Here is a 20130-nt window from a genome sequence, read left to right on the forward strand (position 1 = left end):
TCATCACCACCCCCTTTTCTGTATCGTTTTAGGCCACTATAGGTGTGGCAGGGTATACTCAGACATGAGTCCCTTTCTCACTGCTCCATCAGGATTCAAGCAAGCCGGGCCGAAGAGGCTGAAATGCCAGAAACCGGTCCCCGGTAGCTTGTCTCCTTTCTGGTGAAGAATTGGCTTGGTTGTTTGGTCTGCCCTGTTCCCATGATGCACTGGGCCAGGGACAGACTAATTTGCATATAGCCAGGTTCTGAGCTGGGATGGGGCAGTGAGATAAATAACGGTGATGGATCAAGCCCTGATCTTTGGACTGGGTAAGAGTGGTCTGCTTAATTCAGACACTCTGTTCATCACCACCCCCTTTTCTGTATCGTTTTTGGCCACTATAGGTGTGGCAGGGTATACTCAGACATGAGTCCCTTTCTCACTGCTCCATCAGGATTCAAGCAAGCCGGGCCGAAGAGGCTGAAATGCCAGAAACCGGTCCCCGGTAGCTTGTCTCCTTTCTGGTGAAGAATTGGCTTGGTAGTTTGGTCTGCCCTGTTCCCATGATGCACTGGGCCAGGGACAGACTAATTTGCATATAGCCAGGTTCTGAGCTGGGATGGGGCAGTGAGATAAATAACGGTGATGGATCAAGCCCTGATCTTTGGACTGGGTAAGAGTGGTCTGCTTAATTCAGACACTCTGTTCATCACCACCCCCTTTTCTGTATCGTTTTTGGCCACTATAGGTGTGGCAGGGTATACTCAGACATGAGTCCCTTTCTCACTGCTCCATCAGGATTCAAGCAAGCCGGGCCGAAGAGGCTGAAATGCCAGAAACCGGTCCCCGGTAGCTTGTCTCCTTTCTGGTGAAGAATTGGCTTGGTAGTTTGGTCTGCCCTGTTCCCATGATGCACTGGGCCAGGGACAGACTAATTTGCATATAGCCAGGTTCTGAGCTGGGATGGGGCAGTGAGATAAATAACGGTGATGGATCAAGCCCTGATCTTTGGACTGGGTAAGAGTGGTCTGCTTAATTCAGACACTCTGTTCATCACCACCCCCTTTTCTGGACCCCACCACCAGAACCAACTTCCACAGATGTATGACAAACGTTGCTGACTGAATCAAGAACAATGGCCTGCAGCTGAACACAGACAAGACAGAAGAACTGATCTTCAGCAACAGCAGCAACTCATGGAATGACCTGGTGGTCATCAGACCAACGACCCACACCCACTCCCTTCAACCATGCCAGAAACCTCTGAATCATCATTGACAACAAGCGCACCATGAAATCACAGATCAACACCATCTCCTCCGCCTGCTTTCTCACTCTCTGTATGCTTCGTAAGATCTTCAAATGGCTACCCCTACACCCGAGACACACCATGACACAAGCCCTAATCATCAGCCAACTGGACTATGGAAATTCCCTCCATGTAGGAATCGCCGCACACCACCTACGTTGACTTTAGGATATACAGAACGACTCAGCCAGACTCATCCTCAGTCTTCCCCAACGAACCCACATCACACTCCACCTCAGGCAACTCCACTGGCTCCCCATACAGAAGAGATGCCAATTCAAGCTGCTGACCCATGCACACAAGGCTCTACACAACCAAGGACCCTCCTACATCAAACCACCGCCTGAACTTCCCCTAACCATTGAGAACACTATGCTCCAGCTCACTTTCACTTGCCCATAGTCCCTGCATCTACAGAAGCAGAAGTGTAGGACACTCCTTCTCCCACATCGCAGCAAAGATCTGGAACAGCCTCCCCAAGCACCTCCGAACCATCACCTCACTTCCGGAATTCCGAATGGCCCACAAGACCTGGCTGTTTGAATAAGCCTTCAGGACCTGCAAGTGCCTGGAAACCCTATTGGGTGATTAGCTGTGCTTTATAAATCCTGATTGATTGATTATTGTCTGCCTGAAGGAGCATTGGAATTAGGGGTGAGCAGAACTTGTGGAACTTTACTCCACAGAATTACACTGAGCTACATGAAAACTCCATGATATTCCGTGGAGTTTCGAGAATGGACGGAAATTGGCATTTCACGCTTCTTGAGCTGATTTTTTAGTGCCAGGAGCTCATTCCATGTTTAAAGATAAGCTTGAGTGGCATCACGTAGCCTGCCAGAGTGCGCTGCTGCTCTACTTGATTTTGCTGCCACTCGAGTAGATTTTCTACTTGAGTGACAACTTTCTCACTGCAAGCAGTCGCAACTGCCCTTGTTGTGAAAATCTCACTGGATACCCTTCTAGCGCCTGCAAATCATGCTTGAGGATGTCAATTCTTGCTTGCACTCACCAACTTACATTGGCGACCCGTGCGCGAGAAATGGTGGAGTTTATCCGAAACTCCGCATTACAGCCACAACACGGAGTGGCCAAAACTCTGTCAACTCTGCAGGCGGAGTGGATTTTATCACAGACCCCTAATGGGAATGAGCATGGCTAAAAAGATTGCCTATTTCATAGTGCAGATATTTAGTACAGTTCAAAATAGCATGTGTGCAAGAAGCATCCTAACAGCCATGTCTCCTACAAAGTTCTGGGTATGATGCATATTATTTTATATTTATGAGAGCAAGGATGGTGCACAGTCAAAATATCAATTTTTAAATATCGACCTGACTTAATATTGAGTTTTTAATTTCGTAGGGACAGAATATCGAAGTCAAGAATATTGTCCTTAAGGTAAGTAATATTGTTTTTTTTAATATTGAAGTAAGTAATAGCGAAGTAAGTAATCTCGTTAGCAAAAATATTGTTTCCAATAATATCTATAAAAAAAAATTTGTGTTATGTATTTTAGTATGTTTTTTATATGTATGTTTAACATTTTATTTTAATGTATTTTCATAATTTTTAAATATATGTATTAAATGTTTAGAAATTAGTAATTGTTTTAAAGCACATTTTGCATTTTAGTATCAGAGCGGGTTGTGGGTTTATAGGGGAATAGGGTGGGAAGTAAATGAATTATACTTAAGTAATTCCTATGTTTTTATTTATTGTTATTGATTATTAAATTATTTTCAAGTAATTATTAATTGGTAATTCATTTCTGTTAATTATAATTATTAATATTTAATATTAATTTTTATATATATTAATTATAATTCACGTATTATCAATTTGTAGTTATAGTTATTGTTAATTAATGTATTGTTAATGAATTATTAATTGGTAATACATTTTTATTATTGATTAATTGATAATTAAAGTAATTATGTGATTTGTTATGTGTGGGTTGTGGGTTTATAGGGGAATAGGGTGGGAAGCAATTACATTAATTAATTAATTAATTAGATTGTATTTATTGTTATTAATCATTAATTTATTGTTAATTAATTAATAATTGGTAATAATGTTTTATAAATTAGTTATTATATAATCATATTAATTATAATTATTTTATTATTACTTTTTGTTTATTGCTATTGATTATTAATTTACTGTTAATTAATTTTTCATTGCTAAATATTTTTTATTAATTGATAATTAAATTAATTGTGTTTTTCTATGTGTAGCATGTTGTGTGTTAATGGGGGAATAGTGTGGGAAGTAATTTAATGTTTTTTAAGTAACTATTAATGTAATTTTATTGGTATTTATTAATCATTTTTTGTTAATTAATTATTTTTTATTTATATATTCATTAATCTAACTCCTACGCTATGCTACATTTTCCACACTGTTACACTCACTGGAGTTGAAATAGTAATTTTAACCCTTACGCTATCCAACACTTTCCCTACTGTTGCACTCACTGGAGCGGGAATAGTAATTTTTACCCCTACACTATCCAACACTTTCCCTACTGTTGCACTCACTGGAGTTGGAATCGTAATTTTAACCGCTGCGCTATCCAACACTTTCCCTACTATTGCACTCATTGGATTAGGAATAGTAATTTTAACCGCTACGCTATCCAACACTTTCCCTACTGTTGCACTCACTGGAGTGGGAATAGTAATTTTTACCCCTTCGCTATCCAACACTTTCCCTACTGTTGCACTCACTGGAGTGGGAATAGCAATTTTTACCCCTACGCTATCCAACACTTTCCCTACTGTTGCACTCACTGGAGTAGGAATAGTAATTTTAACCCCTATGCTATCCAACACTTTCCATACCGTTGCACACACTGGAGTGGGAATAGTAATTTTTACCCCTACGCTATCCAACACTTTCCGTACTGTTGCACTCCCTGGAGTGGGAATAGTAATTTTAACCCTTACACTAACCAACATTTTCACTACTGTTGCACTGTTTGGAGTTGGAATAGTAATTTTATTCCCTCCGCTATCTAATATTTTTTGCATTACTTTAGCTAATGTAGTTGATAATTTATTTTAAAAAGATTTAACAAATGTTTTCTTTTTTTAATGTTACATATATTTATTCAATTTTTATTTATATTATTGTTTTATGTGTATAGATGTATTTATAATTCATAAGGTTTTTTAAAAATAATTTATAAGTTATTAAAATAATTATTAAAACATATTAAGTATAGTAAGTATATATATATCATATATCATGTGTATATGTTTATTGTATTTTTAAATATATATATTACTTATCATTTTTAAACATTTTTTTTTAACTATGTTTATTTTAATTATTTACTTTATTTTACATTTTTTTTAATTTTAAAAAACGATATATTTAACATCGATATTTTTTCTCTCGATATTTTTGTACTTACCATAATGTAAATAGGATGTCGATATTCTTGATTTCGATATTTTTACTGCGATATTTTTGTACGTTGATATTCTGACCTTCGATATTTCGTCAGTGATTCAACGAGGATAAAATGGGTAACTTTGTTGACATTTTCTTTGTTGTAGTATTGAGAGTACTGTTGTTCAAATCAAATGACACCTGTTTGAATTGCAAATAATGAACAGGGCATTTTACTCCAATGTCAATGGTAAACTTGCTCTGGCATGGGACATATTGTCTTGAGCTTCAATGGTGTCCAGTTGTAATCCCTAACATTGTTCCTACGAAGGTATGTATCTCCAAATGTCGATTGCTATTGCTAAAAAAGCCAGGTCCCTCAATGAAATTGACACTTGCCCTGCAATGCCTGTACAGGAGTTGATCAGTCTCATTCACAGCTGTTTTACCCCATGTTCTGACAGAGTATTCTACAGGCTGCATAACCTTTAGAAGAAACTTTCTGGCCATTCTTCAAAAAACCAAGTACATCATCATAAATCCTGTTTGGAAGGTGTGAGCCATGGTGGACCCCTGAGTCTCTCCGTGTACCTTCCAAAAATATCACCCTCAAGGAAAGAGCTGAAAGCCATGCCATGAGTAATGGCTTTTCATGCTGTCGCTCAATGTCTACAGCCCATTCTGCATGTTTCTGTAATTGTTACATTCGAAATTTGGAAAGGGGATTCCCTCAGCTTCATGGGACATCCATAAAGCAACGTACAGAATGTGCCTTTCTGAATGCGCCGCAAATAGAATCGAAGTCTCTTTTTAAGTGAGGGTTTCATTCATGTTTATGGAGCAGATGAATGAAGATAGTCAACAACGTCAAGAAAGAAATTTCAGATACGTGGGGAGATAAAGATTGATAGTCAAGGTAAAATACCAGGTATTCAAGATTTGTGGCGAAGAAAGTTAGGAGAAAGTTGAGTGGAGTTTGCAGGAAAGGACAAGTCTGGAGTGGGATTGTTAAAACAAGGATTACTGAAGGATCTTTGAAGAGATTTAGAGACTTCTTAGTGTTTTGTAATTCTGACATTCAGTGGTTTGAAATCTTGATGAACAGGAATATACAACACTGGATATTTGTGTTTTCAATAGCCTTTCTATGATGCATGCAGTTTGATACCCAAGGCTGTCCTGCTTGGGTGACAACTGTTTGCAGTCCTGGTTTTCAATCCTGGTTTAAGAGTGTTTGCAGAACTAGTGTGTCTTGGGTTGCTATTTCTTTCTTCAAAAGATTGTAATTCTGACAGCACGGAGTATGAAATCCTGATCTTCAGATGTGTTCCTCAGGAATGCTCCAGCCTTGGCCCATATTACTCACAGTCCAGGCCACAGTAGATATACAGTGATGGCCATTCCAATATTGCCATTACAACGCATGCCATTCCAATGTCATTACAATGCATGTCATTACAACACAGGCCATTACAACGCATGTCATCACAACGCATGATAAGGTTAGTAATGGAGAATTTTAAGTTTTAGGATGGTATGTGTTTTGGGGTAGTTAGGAATAGTAATTTGTACCCCTACGCTATCCAACACTTTCCCTACTTTGCATTCACTGGAGTGGGAATAGTAATTTGTACCCCTACGCTATCCAACACTTTCCCTACTTTGCACTCACTGGAGTGGGAATAGTAATTTTTACCCCTACGCTATCCAACACTTTCCCTACTGTTGCACTTACTGAAGTTGAAATAGTAATTATTACCCCTACACTATCCTACACATTCCCTACTGTTGCACTCACTAGTGAGGGAATAGTAATTTTTACCCCTACACTATCCAACACTTACCCTACTGTTGCACTAAAAATATTATGCGTTGTAATGGTATGTGTTGTAATGGGATGCGTTGTAATCATAGTTTTAAAAAATGCACTGTAATGGTATGCGTTATAAAATCATGTGATGTAATGGTAGTTGCGTTGTAAAAACCGCGATGTAAAAGCATGCATTGTAATTGTTTGCGTTGTAATGTCATATATTCCAAAAACATAATCAATGACGAAAGAGTATTCACCCCTCTGAAAGGTGGATTTGTCTGAGTAATTAGGGTCACAGACCTCATTTACATTAACCAAATCAAATATCTTAATCAGATGGAGCAGTGCAGGACCTCTCTGGTCTCTTTGCAGGGGATTGTGCTCTAAACTGATGATAACACCCAGGTAATGGTCATCTTCCAGCTGTGTCAACCATAGTTTGGCATAAAAATTCCTACCTAAAATGATAGCATATCCTTTGTGCAAATAAGAAAGTTTGGCTTCCAGGTCCACAATAAATTCAGATACTATATTAAAATGTGTGAAATTATCTTGCACAAAGAAACCATTATAAAAATTCACAAAAACAATATTTGTATCATTAGGCCATATAAGAAGAAGTTATTGGAATAAAATGCAGGCAGAGGAGATCACACTAATTCTACAATCCAGGGAGAGTTTAATCCAAGCTATTAGCCCAGCCCTAGCTCTGCCCAATGATGACGGGACTGCCAAAACATAGTAGGGGTAATACCCATCAAGGCAAAAATTCCTGGAAGATATTGAATTGAATTAGATACTCATATAGCGCAAAACTGCCACCCTACGGGTTCCTGGCGCTTGGACTGCCGGGTAGACACCACAAAGCATAGTCAATTGTCAATGAGACGATCTAAAGATCACCTTTTGGAAATAGCCAAGTTTTCAGGCTCTTCCTAAAGCATGTCAAAGAACTGGCCTGTCTAAGTTCCAGAGGTAACTCATTCCATACACGCGCAGCAGTCATGCCGAAGATTCTGCCCCCCATCCGAGATCTCTTAAATCTGGTAGTTGTTATCAGATTTACATTTGAAGAGTGGAGCTGCCTCCCAGGATTATACCAGGTGAACATCTCCTGCAGGGGGACAGGACACTGACCGTGTGCTGCCCTGTATACAATGCAGAGGGATTTAAAACAAATTCTCTCTTTGATGGGGAGCCAATGAAGATCTCTCAGATCCAAAGTCGTAGAGGACTTGCGCTGTCTATTTAGCCCATCTTTGCTGCCATAGACTGGACTCTCTGCAATCCCTGCACAATATATTGTGGCGCCCCCAGGTACAGGGAATTGCAGCAATCCAGCCTACTCAGGATTACACTCCTCACTGCAAGAGAACTAGTGTCCTTTGGAAGTAGAGGAAGAACCTTCGGTTACATACGTAGCAGGGTGAGGCAAACGCTGGCCGTTTTATTGGCTTGCAAGTCCATTTGGAGATTTCCATCCACCATAACTCCCAGATTACGCACCACTTTAGCCGGTATCAGGGGTTCATCCTCGGGGGTAAGTTTGAACTCCACCGATGGATGACGAGACATTCTAGTGGCAGGACAATACACCACCTCTGTTTTCCCCCCATTAAACTGTAGGGAATTTTTCCTAAGCCAACCAGCAGTCTGGCGCATACACTCCTGGAAGGTGTCCATAGATACCGCTTGTTTCCCCTCCAGGGAGCACACCAGTTGGGTATCATCTGCATAGTTGACCAGGTCTAACTCATAAGATTTAATAATGGGGAAAAGAGGGCAAAGGTAGATGTTGAAAAGAATTGGGCTAATCGCCGAGCCCTGTGGCACCCCATGATGTACTGGGGACATGCCTGAGGTGAACGGCGTTAGAGAAACGACCTTTTGTCTTCCTGACAGGTAGGATTTTAACCACTGCAGGGCCCGTCCCTTAACCCCTATACATTTCAGTCTCTCCACTAACACGGTATGGCTCACCGTATCAAATGCGGCTGACATGTCCAATAACACTAGGACAGAGGAGTTCCCATTGTCAGCGCACATACGTAGATTGTTCATTACGGTTGCCAGATATAGTATTATGACTGGGAATAAAGTTAACCCACCCCTCACAACCCATTTTGCTGGCTAACTTAGCAAGGTTCCTAAAAAGAGCCTTGATGATGTGGGTACATATAACTGGTATCACAGGATCCTTGGAAGAGGGGGTTTGGGGGAATTATTTATAGACTGGCCCCCATTAACAGGCAGTTCTTGCTAAGGGCTAGGTTCATGTTCTAGTAATGACTCATTTCTCCTGTATTTCTCAACAGGCCAGTTCTTAGTCACATTACGGGAAGGCAGTTGATCTTTATCTGACAGATAACCTAGAAGAGAAAAAAGATTTTACACAGGTATACTAAATAAGGATGGCTGCGCATATATGGGTTGGGGAGGTCTCTCTCTCCCACAGGGGCTCATAGCCAGATCGTTATAAAAATAGCCCAGGGGAAGTATCTTGACTTCGCTGGGGTTGCCACCCATTGCCTGGAGGGCCAGATGAAATCACAAGTGAACCTGGGATCCCTGAAAGTAACAATAATGCAATCCCACCAAATTCTTTGGGCATCTCTCCCACCCATCCCACTCTCCTTGCCATAAGACTCTCAGGGGAAATGTTGCCTCTATATGCAGCATTCCCAAGTACCCAATGTGCAGTCTTTTTAATTAATTCTAACACAGATTTCTTAGCTTCTGGGAGCAACCCCGGGGCATAAGCCAGGATGATTACATGAGGGCAGGCTGCGGGTGGCAAATCAAAACGGGATGCATTTTTTCTAGGTAGAAGACTCCTTGATGGGGGGTTTGCCAGGAAATAATCAGATGGCTTGAACTTCCTACATGAGGACCCCTTGAAGCAGGTACAGGTGCAAGAGCAGATGTTTGCTGAGTGACCACAGCAGGTGAAACAATAACCCCGGGTGCAGCATGATTGTTTGCTGCCCCTGCCCCTTTGCCCTCCTCGGTTGGCAGCACCCCAGTAGGTTGACTGGCATCTAGGTGGGGGATTAAACAGCCTAATATGGCTCCAATGGCCCCCAGGCAGGCGTAAATGGGTTCAAGCCCACTTAAAATAGAGTCCTTGAGGTTGCAATAAAGTGTGGTTATTTTTTCCAGGAGAGTGCCCTCTTTCCCTGGCCCCATGACAAGATTCAGGGTAAGATTTGGGACACAGGGCCTTTTTGGGTTAGATCCAGCAAAGGCTTTCTTCCTTTTGCCTGACAGGGCCCTAGTGGCTATACCACTATGTTGGATTTTAGGTGCACCTCCTAGCGCCTATGATAACGGGGAGGCATAAACAGTCAACTGCCTTAGGACTGTTAGGCACTAAATTTGCCACAGGAACGACCGTTAGGGGCACCCTGGCTGGTTGGTACTGGGCTAGTAGCAACACTGGGAGGAGAGCGGCACGTGGCATTCCGCCAGCTCAATCTCCTTCGAGATGTCCACTACTGCCCGCTATAAACAGTCATCCAAAACTGAGTAATAACAAAGCGACAGTACCTGAAGAGGAGCATGAGAAAGAGGTATGGCCCAACCTTGGATGAATGCTGACGGGGCAGGCAGGCTCACTCTTGGCCCAGTCTTCATCTGGGTGCGGCCCACTTGCAGGCTGCGCTGCAGTATGCCTTCGGTGCTCTGCTGGGCCCCATGTGACTGCCAGGAAAGCTGGGTGATGAAGTCCCACCCAAGCGAGTACGGCAGCGACCTTAGGCGTGCAGTTTGCGGGCAGGGAAACAGGCTTGGGACTCCTAATTCCAACTTTGCTCAAACCAACGTTTGAGCAGCATTGGGAAGTAAAAGTGGTGCGTAATCTACAACACCCAGGCGGGGTAAAGTTCTCACCCCCACAGTTTTCAGTAGGTTTATAACAGAAGGTTAGACATGCTTGAATATATATTAAAAAAAGGCAGGTAAATACCTAGGCATGCAGATTTTGGGAAAAGGATAGTAATCTGCATGGTGTGCCCCATTTTGAAGAGCAAAGCTCCCAAGAGACAATAGTTATCACACCAGTTAAATTCCAAACCCCAGGGTATCAGATTTTAACAGGCGCAATAAATATCACACTCCACACCAGGGCACTCATAATCCAGACCTTAAAGTAACTCACAAGATATATTTTGTATAGCCATTTTGGTGATCCGGAGAAGTTGACTAGTTTTTTATCTGAGGGACAACAGTTATGCAGCACTACATAGTTTGGAAAATGCATTCACACAATTACCTTTTCTCTTTGTCCTTTAATACTAGAGTACTATTAACCTAACCAGAAGGCACTGAGTCACAGAAGTAATGAATGGGACCTGCTGGAAAGAATAGAATTCATTACCTACTTCTGCAGTGACAAAGTGTTTCTTCTCTGTCTTTTTACTGATAATGTGTCCTAGCATGCAACACAGGACTGCAAACCCACCTTTTTCTGTTTGCTCGCGAACATCTGCAAAATAAACCTTCTGCGAGAATACAGGGGGGTTGTCATTTTCATCGACCACTATGATCATCAGCTCTAGTGGGTCACCATACTCAGCGCCATCATCATTCACCGCAGAAATGTAAATCAAGTACTGAAAATAAAAACACAACAACACAAATGATAACAGGCAATTAGTTAAACATAGTCAACAAATGCTAACATTTCTATCCTTATTGTGCATCTGAGCAGGGACTCATTCAGGTTTCAATATTGATTGCAGATTGTTCGTAATCACTAAAGAAATATAATTAAAAACAATGTGCTCAGTAGCTAATGTTTTTGTTTACATTTGAATGCATGTAGATACATTTGATGTCTAACTGCTAATCACAAAGAATATCTCACAAACTTTATCTGTAGGTTATCAAGATAAATTAAAAAGAAATACTTGTTTATTTTCCAACTAATTCATCCTCTCCACCAGCTATGTGGAGCCACCCAGGGCTGTCGCTGTATCTAATACTTTCTAGAGCATCCAACCCAGCCTCAGCCAACCAGATCTTGTGCGTTCAATCATCACATGTATATGGAAGATAGCTGCGCTATTATTAAGTAAATATATGATCTAGGTGTCTGATTTAGCTAATTTACTAATAAATATGATCTGAAAGCAAAAATTAGATGACTAGTTGCAAATAAAGTAGATGAAATTGTAGGGAATGTTTATAAAAAATGATGCCCTGCCATTAAAGTTGATCTATTAGTCTAACAGTTGTGATCCCCTCCCGTTTCAGATGACAAGGTGAAAATTCACTTCTTCACTTTTCTAACGTCTGTCCAAAAAGTACTAATATGAATGAGATCATACTTGTTTCCTCATTCCACTTCTGAAAAGCTTTGTGAAACTTTTATGATGAATGGTGAAGAATGACTAGTAATTGTAAATATGGATTGTAGGCAAAGACTGTAAGTTTATAATTAAATGCCTTGTCCTGTTTTAATTCAATAGCTGTCAGAAAGCACTACAATTCCCATTATGAAAGAACAAACAATGGAAACAAAACAGTAATAACTTAATGTGATTATACATATGTCTACAAGATTCCAAAAATGCAGCTCACAGGTCCTCCTTTCTTACAGCTACAGTAGAGGTAAATATTCCTTTGAGTCTTTCATTTTGCTTAATCTGGAGTCTCTGTGCTCCGCTTGGGAAGAAGTAAGACAGTTTTCAGGTGTTTTCGACTCTCCTGTGTTCGCTACTTTGTAAAAGCTAAGATCTACCTAGGTGACTAATATGATTAATGTCTTAAAATACTTACACAATGTACATACAATTTCTCTGTAGTTTGTTGACAATATGAATCAGTTGTTTCTTGGCCAGTGTGGGACATGGTGTCTGCTTTGTGAAGTGGAGTTTATGCTGCAGTGGCACTTGTGATGGGATGATCATCAAGATTCACTTCATACAAGCCTAAGTGAGCCCACAATGGGTCCCGGGATAGATCACTTACATATGGCAGAGTTCATAGATCTTGCAAAACACTCTCTCACCTGTATATGAAGCACAGGTAAAGCACGAAGCTTGCTGTGATTGAAAGTGTGGCAATTGGTTCATAGTCTGGTTAGCACTGAGATACCTTCTTTGATCTTGATTGTGATGGCCAATGTTGGAAATGGGATTTCTGGTTGGCCTGGGCATGCGCATAAGCCAGGCAGAAGCCACCACTCTAGGTCAGGGGAAGGGAGTTACACGCTGAAGATAACCCCTGCTCACCCCCTTGGTAGCCTAGCAGAGCAGTCAGGCTTATCTACACTACAGGGCCAATCCGGGCACTGTCATAACCATCAGAATGCATAGTTAGCAAAGCGACCAGTAACTACTGGTAAATACTGTACTTAGCATAAACACATTATGAATACCCGTCATAGCATGTTATGTAACACATAATCAACCGTAGTGCAGTCCATCACCCATAATCATAGCAGGCCACTCTTGAGGACCAAACTTCACCCTGGGTGATCCTTACACCACATCACTTCAGGCCCCACCTAAACATAGGGGGTGACCATCACGCCTACTGGCCTTAACCTCGGGGACCCATCGTGGGCTTCCCCGCAATGCCCTCTGTCCAAAAGGCAGGGCTCTACTAGCATGGACCTTTAAACTGGCCTCCTGGCTGCTGATGCAGCAGAGTACTCGCCCCAACAGGTCTGTACTAAAATGGGGGCGAGGGTGCAACTCACCCATGACTCTCTGTAGACACCAAATACCCCTGACATTGCAGCTGCCCACAATCTGGTGGCGCAGCTGTGAAAATAAGCAGGCAACAACAGTGTGCCTTGTAAGCCACCCTCGCCAGGGCTTCTCCTCTTCGTTTGCAGCTACCCACAATCTGGTGGTGTAGCTGTAAACATACCCAGGCCAAAACAGTGCGCTGTACAGGCCCCACTCATGTTGGACTGCACATGCATCTAGCTGCCTCCTTCTAGCATTGTGAGAGTTAAGTTAGCATTTGCGGTGCCATTTTGTCTTTAGTTGCCATTTTGTACTATGATCGAAAGTAAGTTTCTGTCTCACTAATTGCCTGCCTCAGCGAAAAGCTGCTGCCCAGTTACTTCTTCTTATCGTATTCAAGGTTGAATCATAATGCACTAATGAATAGCTTAATCTGTCTTCACATGCCTTTCCTCTACCATAGCCCTGCTCACACACTAGAGAGCATTGAGCTTGAACAAGACAACCTTAAAAATGTGATAACATGTACCCGTTCTGCAGGTGGTAGCTCATCCTTCTGTACCTCCTTTGTTCATCAGTGCTCGAGCTGCAAAATTACAGCCTGGGCGGGCCTTTAGGGGTGTTGGAAATGCATATTATATTTTACCAAGTGTTCTGATGTCAGTCCCTCGGCAGCTATCTCGTGAGGCTGGTCAGACAGGACTCTGCTGCAGTGCAATACTAATAAATAACTTGGGTTGTATTCTCTACTGCTTCATCGACTCTTCATTTATTGTGGAAGGCCGAGAGGTAGTCGAGTGACCCGGGTGACCCAATTCGGGTCACTTCCTTCGGTTGGTGCCCGAACAGGGATCCACCAGGTGGCCCATCGTCGCCCGCAAATGGGTGTGTAGGACGGGCCGCGGCAGGTCAGATGGGCGGTTCGGGGATCCCCACAAGACAGATCTTAGTTACTCACAGCTGCCTCGCCTGTCTGATCGGGTGGTGCCCCGCCCAGTGGTCATCCCAGCTTGGTCCTGAAATGCGAACCCTTGCATCTGACCGTTTGGTCCGAAGAGTCGGCAGTGGAGAATAATTTTGTTCGATCTGTGTGCACCAGGTGAGTTTGTCTTGATTCTTGGTGAATATGGCGCCATCTTGAATAATCTTGGGTATGGTCTGAAGACCATTTCTTGGCTTGCTTGAACTTGGTAGGTCTGCAGACCATTTAGATACAGAATGTTTGTGGACACTCTGCCAGGCAACATAATGAATTTGGCTTACTCTTGAAAATGCCTGGGGATTGAGCCTGTCTCGTTGGTGCAGTCTGAGGACTGACTCTTGGTTTCCTTTGTTTGATGTGGTCTGAGGACCAACTCTTTTACAAAAAAAGAAAAAAAAGGGTATATTTTTGAGTTATTCGTCTGGTACGAATAGTGAACGTGTCTTTTATTAAGATGCCTTGTTTGAGCAAATTGTGGTGGTTGGGGTGCCTTGTTGTTCTGCTGAGGCTCGACTGGAGGAAAGACAACCTGCACCTCCGGAAGGCACCCCGAATTTTGACATGTATGTTAAGCATGGCATGGGCCCTATTATGTTTAGTACATTGTGGCACAAACATACGAGGGACAATGCCGAGCTGCAGTGGCCACTAACAGGTGCCTTTCTATGAACAAAAACAGAATTTCCTGCAGGATAAATTGTTTGCGAACAAAGTAGGCAGTTGATGTTTGATTCTCCTCAGGTATGGCAAAAGGAAGCTAGGCAAAGGCGCATGAAAGCAGAAAAAGAGGCCTAGAGGGGGAAGATGCAGACAGTGACTCAGAAAGCAGTAGTGTATAATAGAGAGGAAATAGAAAAAGGTATAGAGTGTGTTGATAGAAAGTTTCGATTGCAATGTAACAAATCTTATGTCGCCCGAGAGGAAGGCGATACATTAGTGGAGGAGATGTTAGACACTCGACCTCCACCTCCCTATGCCCCGCAGAGAATATACCCTGTTGTTCCGATGCCTCAGTCTTCCGCCGCCCCTCCTGCTTCCACCTCTGGTTCTTCTGCTCTTGACCTGGCTGCTTCAGCTATGATACCTCCTACTCTTTCTCTAGCTTCATATGCTGCGGATGCAATGACTGCAATTCAGAAAATTTCTTAAGACTTGGCTTTTTACGCTAACACATAATTAGACTGTTTCTGGTTTAGGTCTCTCCTGCTCTAATCCTAGCGCCAAGAGACCTGCTGGTGAACGTGCGCATTAGAAATTCACAATTAACATAACATAACAAGTTTCCCTACTACACCTATTGATTGCGTTTAAGCTCTCCCTCCATCCCTCACACCCTCAACACAGACATTAATAACTTTAGTGCCTGCCCCTTCATCTATTGTGTCTTTCTAAAATGTCTCTTCCCTGACATTGCTGAGTATTCGGACGCCGGTGCGTGGACCGGACAAAGGGAATTGGGCAGCAACGCAAGAACGAATGGGGTGGGTACTGATTCGATCTGATGTGGGGAATGAAGAGAAAATGATGGTGGATGATCAGGCTGCACGGTGGGCCTGGAATCCGATTTACAGCGTGGAGGATGTGTGAAGTGTGGTGAAAGATTGTGAGCCGTTTGTGCAGCAGCAGGCCCTCAAGCTTATGTCGGCCACACTAATAGGGTTGTGGGAACAGTGTTTCAATAGTGTCTCGCCTCAGATAATTTATGACATCCGGGACCATGTGTATGCTGCCGATATGGCTCCTAACAATGTTTTTAGTAATGTTGCCACACTTATCGAGGTAGGTTTCAACAGAAAAGCCAACGACAGTGTCCCAGTGTCACCAATGCTTTTTATTGCTGTGGACTTAAAAGCTAAGATTTTCATTTTACTTGAAGAGCTATCTATATCTCTGGAATCCTCCTGTGGATTTCACCCATCTTGGTGTCTAAAGATTTATAGAAATATAATCCATTTTCATAAATTGGTGTTGGATTTCTTTACTGATGTGTGGCTGTCTTATTTCGATATTTGGTGCTTTTCAATGCTTTATACTAGTGCCTTTGCTTAATTAAGCCTTGCTACCCAAAGCCACAGTTACCCAGAGCAAACAAGCCTGATTGGACCCAAGACAGTTATGGGTGTATAAACACAACCATACCATAAAATACACCATCATCGTCACAGAATGCATCAATGTTGCAACCTTACCTGAGAGATGGAAAGCTCCATTAATTAACATGAACTACAAGTGAGTCATGTAGAATATTCCAGACTATTAGTACCACTTCTATGAGCCATTTGTTTTCCTTTAAGCTATTCATTAGTACAGATGCGAATAACAAAAATGCATACACCTTCAGCTGCGGATCACTGAAATAATATCGAGTGACAAAATATCGACCTTCAAGAATATCGTTGACAAAATATAGACTGTCAAAATATCGACTTTCTATGTACAAACAGGTAAGTACAAAAATATCGAGTTTAAAATATTGTTTACAAAAATATTGTTGTAAAAAATATCGACTTTAATAAAAACAATGTTTAATTACATTAATATAAAACATTAATTACTAAAATATACTTAACAATACTTAAAATAACTTTTAATAATTAAATAATTAATGAAAGTAAAAAAATAATATTTTTTTATTCATATTTCTTAAAACATATATATATATATATATATATAGTAACAAAATTTAATTAAATAATAGCCAATATTATTAACGTACAAATACAAAAGAGTAAAAATTACTATTCCCACTCCAGTGGGTGCAACAGTAGGGAAAGCGTTGGATAGCGTAGGGGTTAAAATTACTATTCCCACTCCAAAGAGTGCAACAGTGGATATATGACGTTACAACGCAACTTTTACAACACACTACCATTACAACGAAATTTTAACAACGCAAAAACTATTACAACGCATGTTTTTACAACGCATGTTTTTACAACGCAGATACCTTTACAACGCATACCATTACAACGTAAGTATTGGTAAGTATATAATAATTTTTTTATTTAAATTATTTAAAATTAAATCAATATATTTTAATTTAATTTAATTTCATTAAATTAATTTAATGTAAATTTAATTTTACTTTATTTTTACACTGTACCCCTGTACCCCAAAAACCCAAAACTGACCCTGAACCCTAAAAAAAACCCTTTACCCAAAAACCCAAAACTTACCCTGAACCCTAAAAATACCCGTTTACCCAAAAACTAAAAACTGACCCTGAACCCTAAAAATACCCCTTTACCCAAAAAACAAAAACTGACCCTGAACCCTAAAAATACCCCTTTACCCAAAAACTAAAAACTGACCCTGAACCCTAAAAATACCACTTTACCCAAAAACTAAAAACTGACCCTGAACCCTAAAAATACCCCTTTACCCAAAAACTAAAAACTGACCCTGAACCCTAAAAATACCCCTTTACCCAAAAACCAAAAACTGACCCTGAACCCTAAAAATACCCCTTTACCCAAAAACTAAAAACTGACCCTGAACCCTAAAAATACTCCTTTACCCAAAAATTACAAAACTTTACATTAAAAAAATTATTATATACTTACCAATACTTACGTTGTAATGGTATGCGTTGTAAAGGTATCTGCGTTGTAAAAACATGCATTGTAATAGTTTTTGCGTTGTAAAAGTTTCGTTGTAATGGTAGTGCGTTGTAAAAGTTGCGTTGTAAAGGATGTTTCCCGCAACAGTAGGGAAAGCGTTGGATAGCGTAAGGGTTAAAATTACGATTCCCACTCCAAAGGGTGCAACAGTAGGGGAAGCGTAGGATAGCGTAGGGGTTAAAATTACTATTCCCACTCCAGTGGGTGCAACAGTAGGGAAAGCGTTGGATAGCGTAAGGGTTAAAATTACTATTCCCACTCCAGTGGGTGCAACATTAGAGAAAGTAAATACTTCATATATTAATAAATAAATTACAAAATAATATCAATATAAATTTATTTAAAAATGATTAACTATTTAATATAACATAATAATTAATATATTAAAATTACTAATTAACAATAAATATTTCAATTAGTTACCTATTAATACTAATTTATAACTAATTACCAATTATTTATTTGATAATTAAAATTTAATTTACAATTATTTTATATTAAATACAATTAAATAAATGTTATATATTTCATTAATTATTATTAAATTACTTCCCACTCTATTCCCCTATAAACCCACAACCCGCTACAGGAAATAAATAATTTAATTTAACATAATTAGCAATTAATCAATTAAATTAAATTAATTACCAATTAAATTTTAATTAATTAACAAATCTTTTTTAATTAACAATTAATTAAATATTACTACCAATTATTAAATTCACATATTTAATTAATTATAATTAAATTACTTCCCACCCTATTCCCCTATAAACCCACAACCCGCTACAGGAAATAAATTATTTAAATTTACATAATTAGCAATTAATCAATAAAATTAAATTAATTACCAATTAAATTTTAAATAATTAACAAATATTATTTAATTACCAATTAATTAAATATTACTACCAATAAATAAATTTACATATTTAATTAATTATAATTAAATTACTTCCCACCCTATTCCCCTATAAACCCACAACCCGCTACAGAATAAAATTACACAATAATTAAAAAAAATCATGAATTAAAAATAATTATAACATAAAATGACACTTTTCACACATATTATAACATGAAAAAACACTATAAATAATTAAATATCTAGATTATATACTTGGATATTTTCACTTTCTATATTATTTACAGTCGATATTACTTCACTTACCTTAAAAACGATATTTTGGCTGTCTATATTCTGTCCTGTCGATATTTTGTCCAAACGATATTTCAAACTCGATATTCTGTCCAAACGATATTTTGGAGTCGATATTATGTCTGTGCACCTTCAGCTGCAGCAAAACATTCACAATGATTTCAATTGGATTTGATGGGATCTCAATGTTGTAATACAGCATAGTGAACATGTCCTGTAACCTGATTATTAGGCATATTTACCACTCTGCCAGGAGTTCTATGCCAGAATACCATCTGACATAAATATTGTTTCCAAAAAATGGTTTGTAAGTATATTGACCACTTTGATGTAGATTTTGTAATATTAAATCCAATTTGGTACTATTTTTGTAAAGCCTATTTAGGACACAATATTTACGTCAGACGATATTATGACTACGATATTCTAGTAACACACCACAGTGGTGTAACACAGGACCCTGCAGCCCCCAAGGTGTGGGGGGCCAAGCTCCAGGGGCCTCCCTCAGCACAGTACTCTGGCCAGAGAGCTCCCGATTGAGTCCGGATGGGGGCCCTCCACATACCTTGCAGGGGGGCCCCTCAAGTCTTATTACGCCAGTGCACACCCAGCCAGGTTCTAAATGACCACTAAGATGGAGGAGATGGCATCTTCAGAGGATGATCAGGAGGCAGATTGCCCTCTTTACGTAGATCAATTAATTGAGGGAATGAACAAGTATCTTGTCGCATTTACTTCGGTTGATAAATCTTGGACACTTCAAGACATGGAAGCCTTTCTCTGCTGGGCATAAGGCTAATTGTCTATGGTTCAAATAGGTGCTCCTTCCTGACATTCAGCAAAGTTGCTCAGCAATCTTTTACCTGCAAATAGTACAGGACAACAGGGCATGAAGCCACTCTGACACTGACAGAGAAGCAGACTCTGCATTTAGTAATTCGGTCTGCACCAGCAGCGGCCGATGCAGGTAAGTGCGTTGGGGCGGGGCGGGCTACTGCAGCGGGGTGTCGACACAGATTACGGAATAGGAGTTATTTATTTATTTAATTTGCCCTATTCTGTTGAATTTCAACATCTTTCTGCAGTGCCCCGCCTCACCGCGCCTACCTGTACTGGCTGCTGCTGGTCTTCACCCCTTTCAAATGTCGAAGCAAACTGACATAGAACTGTATAA

At 40.3% G+C, this 20130-nt stretch overlaps 1 protein-coding gene across 1 annotated transcript in view; it reads right to left on the minus strand.

Moving 5' to 3' along the window:
* The window catches only part of CDH16 (cadherin 16), a 755818-nt gene that overhangs the window by 455255 nt on the left and 280433 nt on the right, over window positions 1-20130 (minus strand). The window contains exon 9 of the mRNA XM_078671187.1: window positions 10960-11110. Within this exon, the coding sequence (XP_078527313.1) occupies window positions 10960-11110 (151 nt within the window). The remainder of the gene's footprint in view (window positions 1-10959; window positions 11111-20130) is intronic.

This window comes from Lissotriton helveticus, chromosome 12 (genome assembly GCF_964261635.1).
Source record: "Lissotriton helveticus chromosome 12, aLisHel1.1, whole genome shotgun sequence".
Lineage (NCBI taxonomy): Eukaryota > Metazoa > Chordata > Amphibia > Caudata > Salamandridae > Lissotriton > Lissotriton helveticus.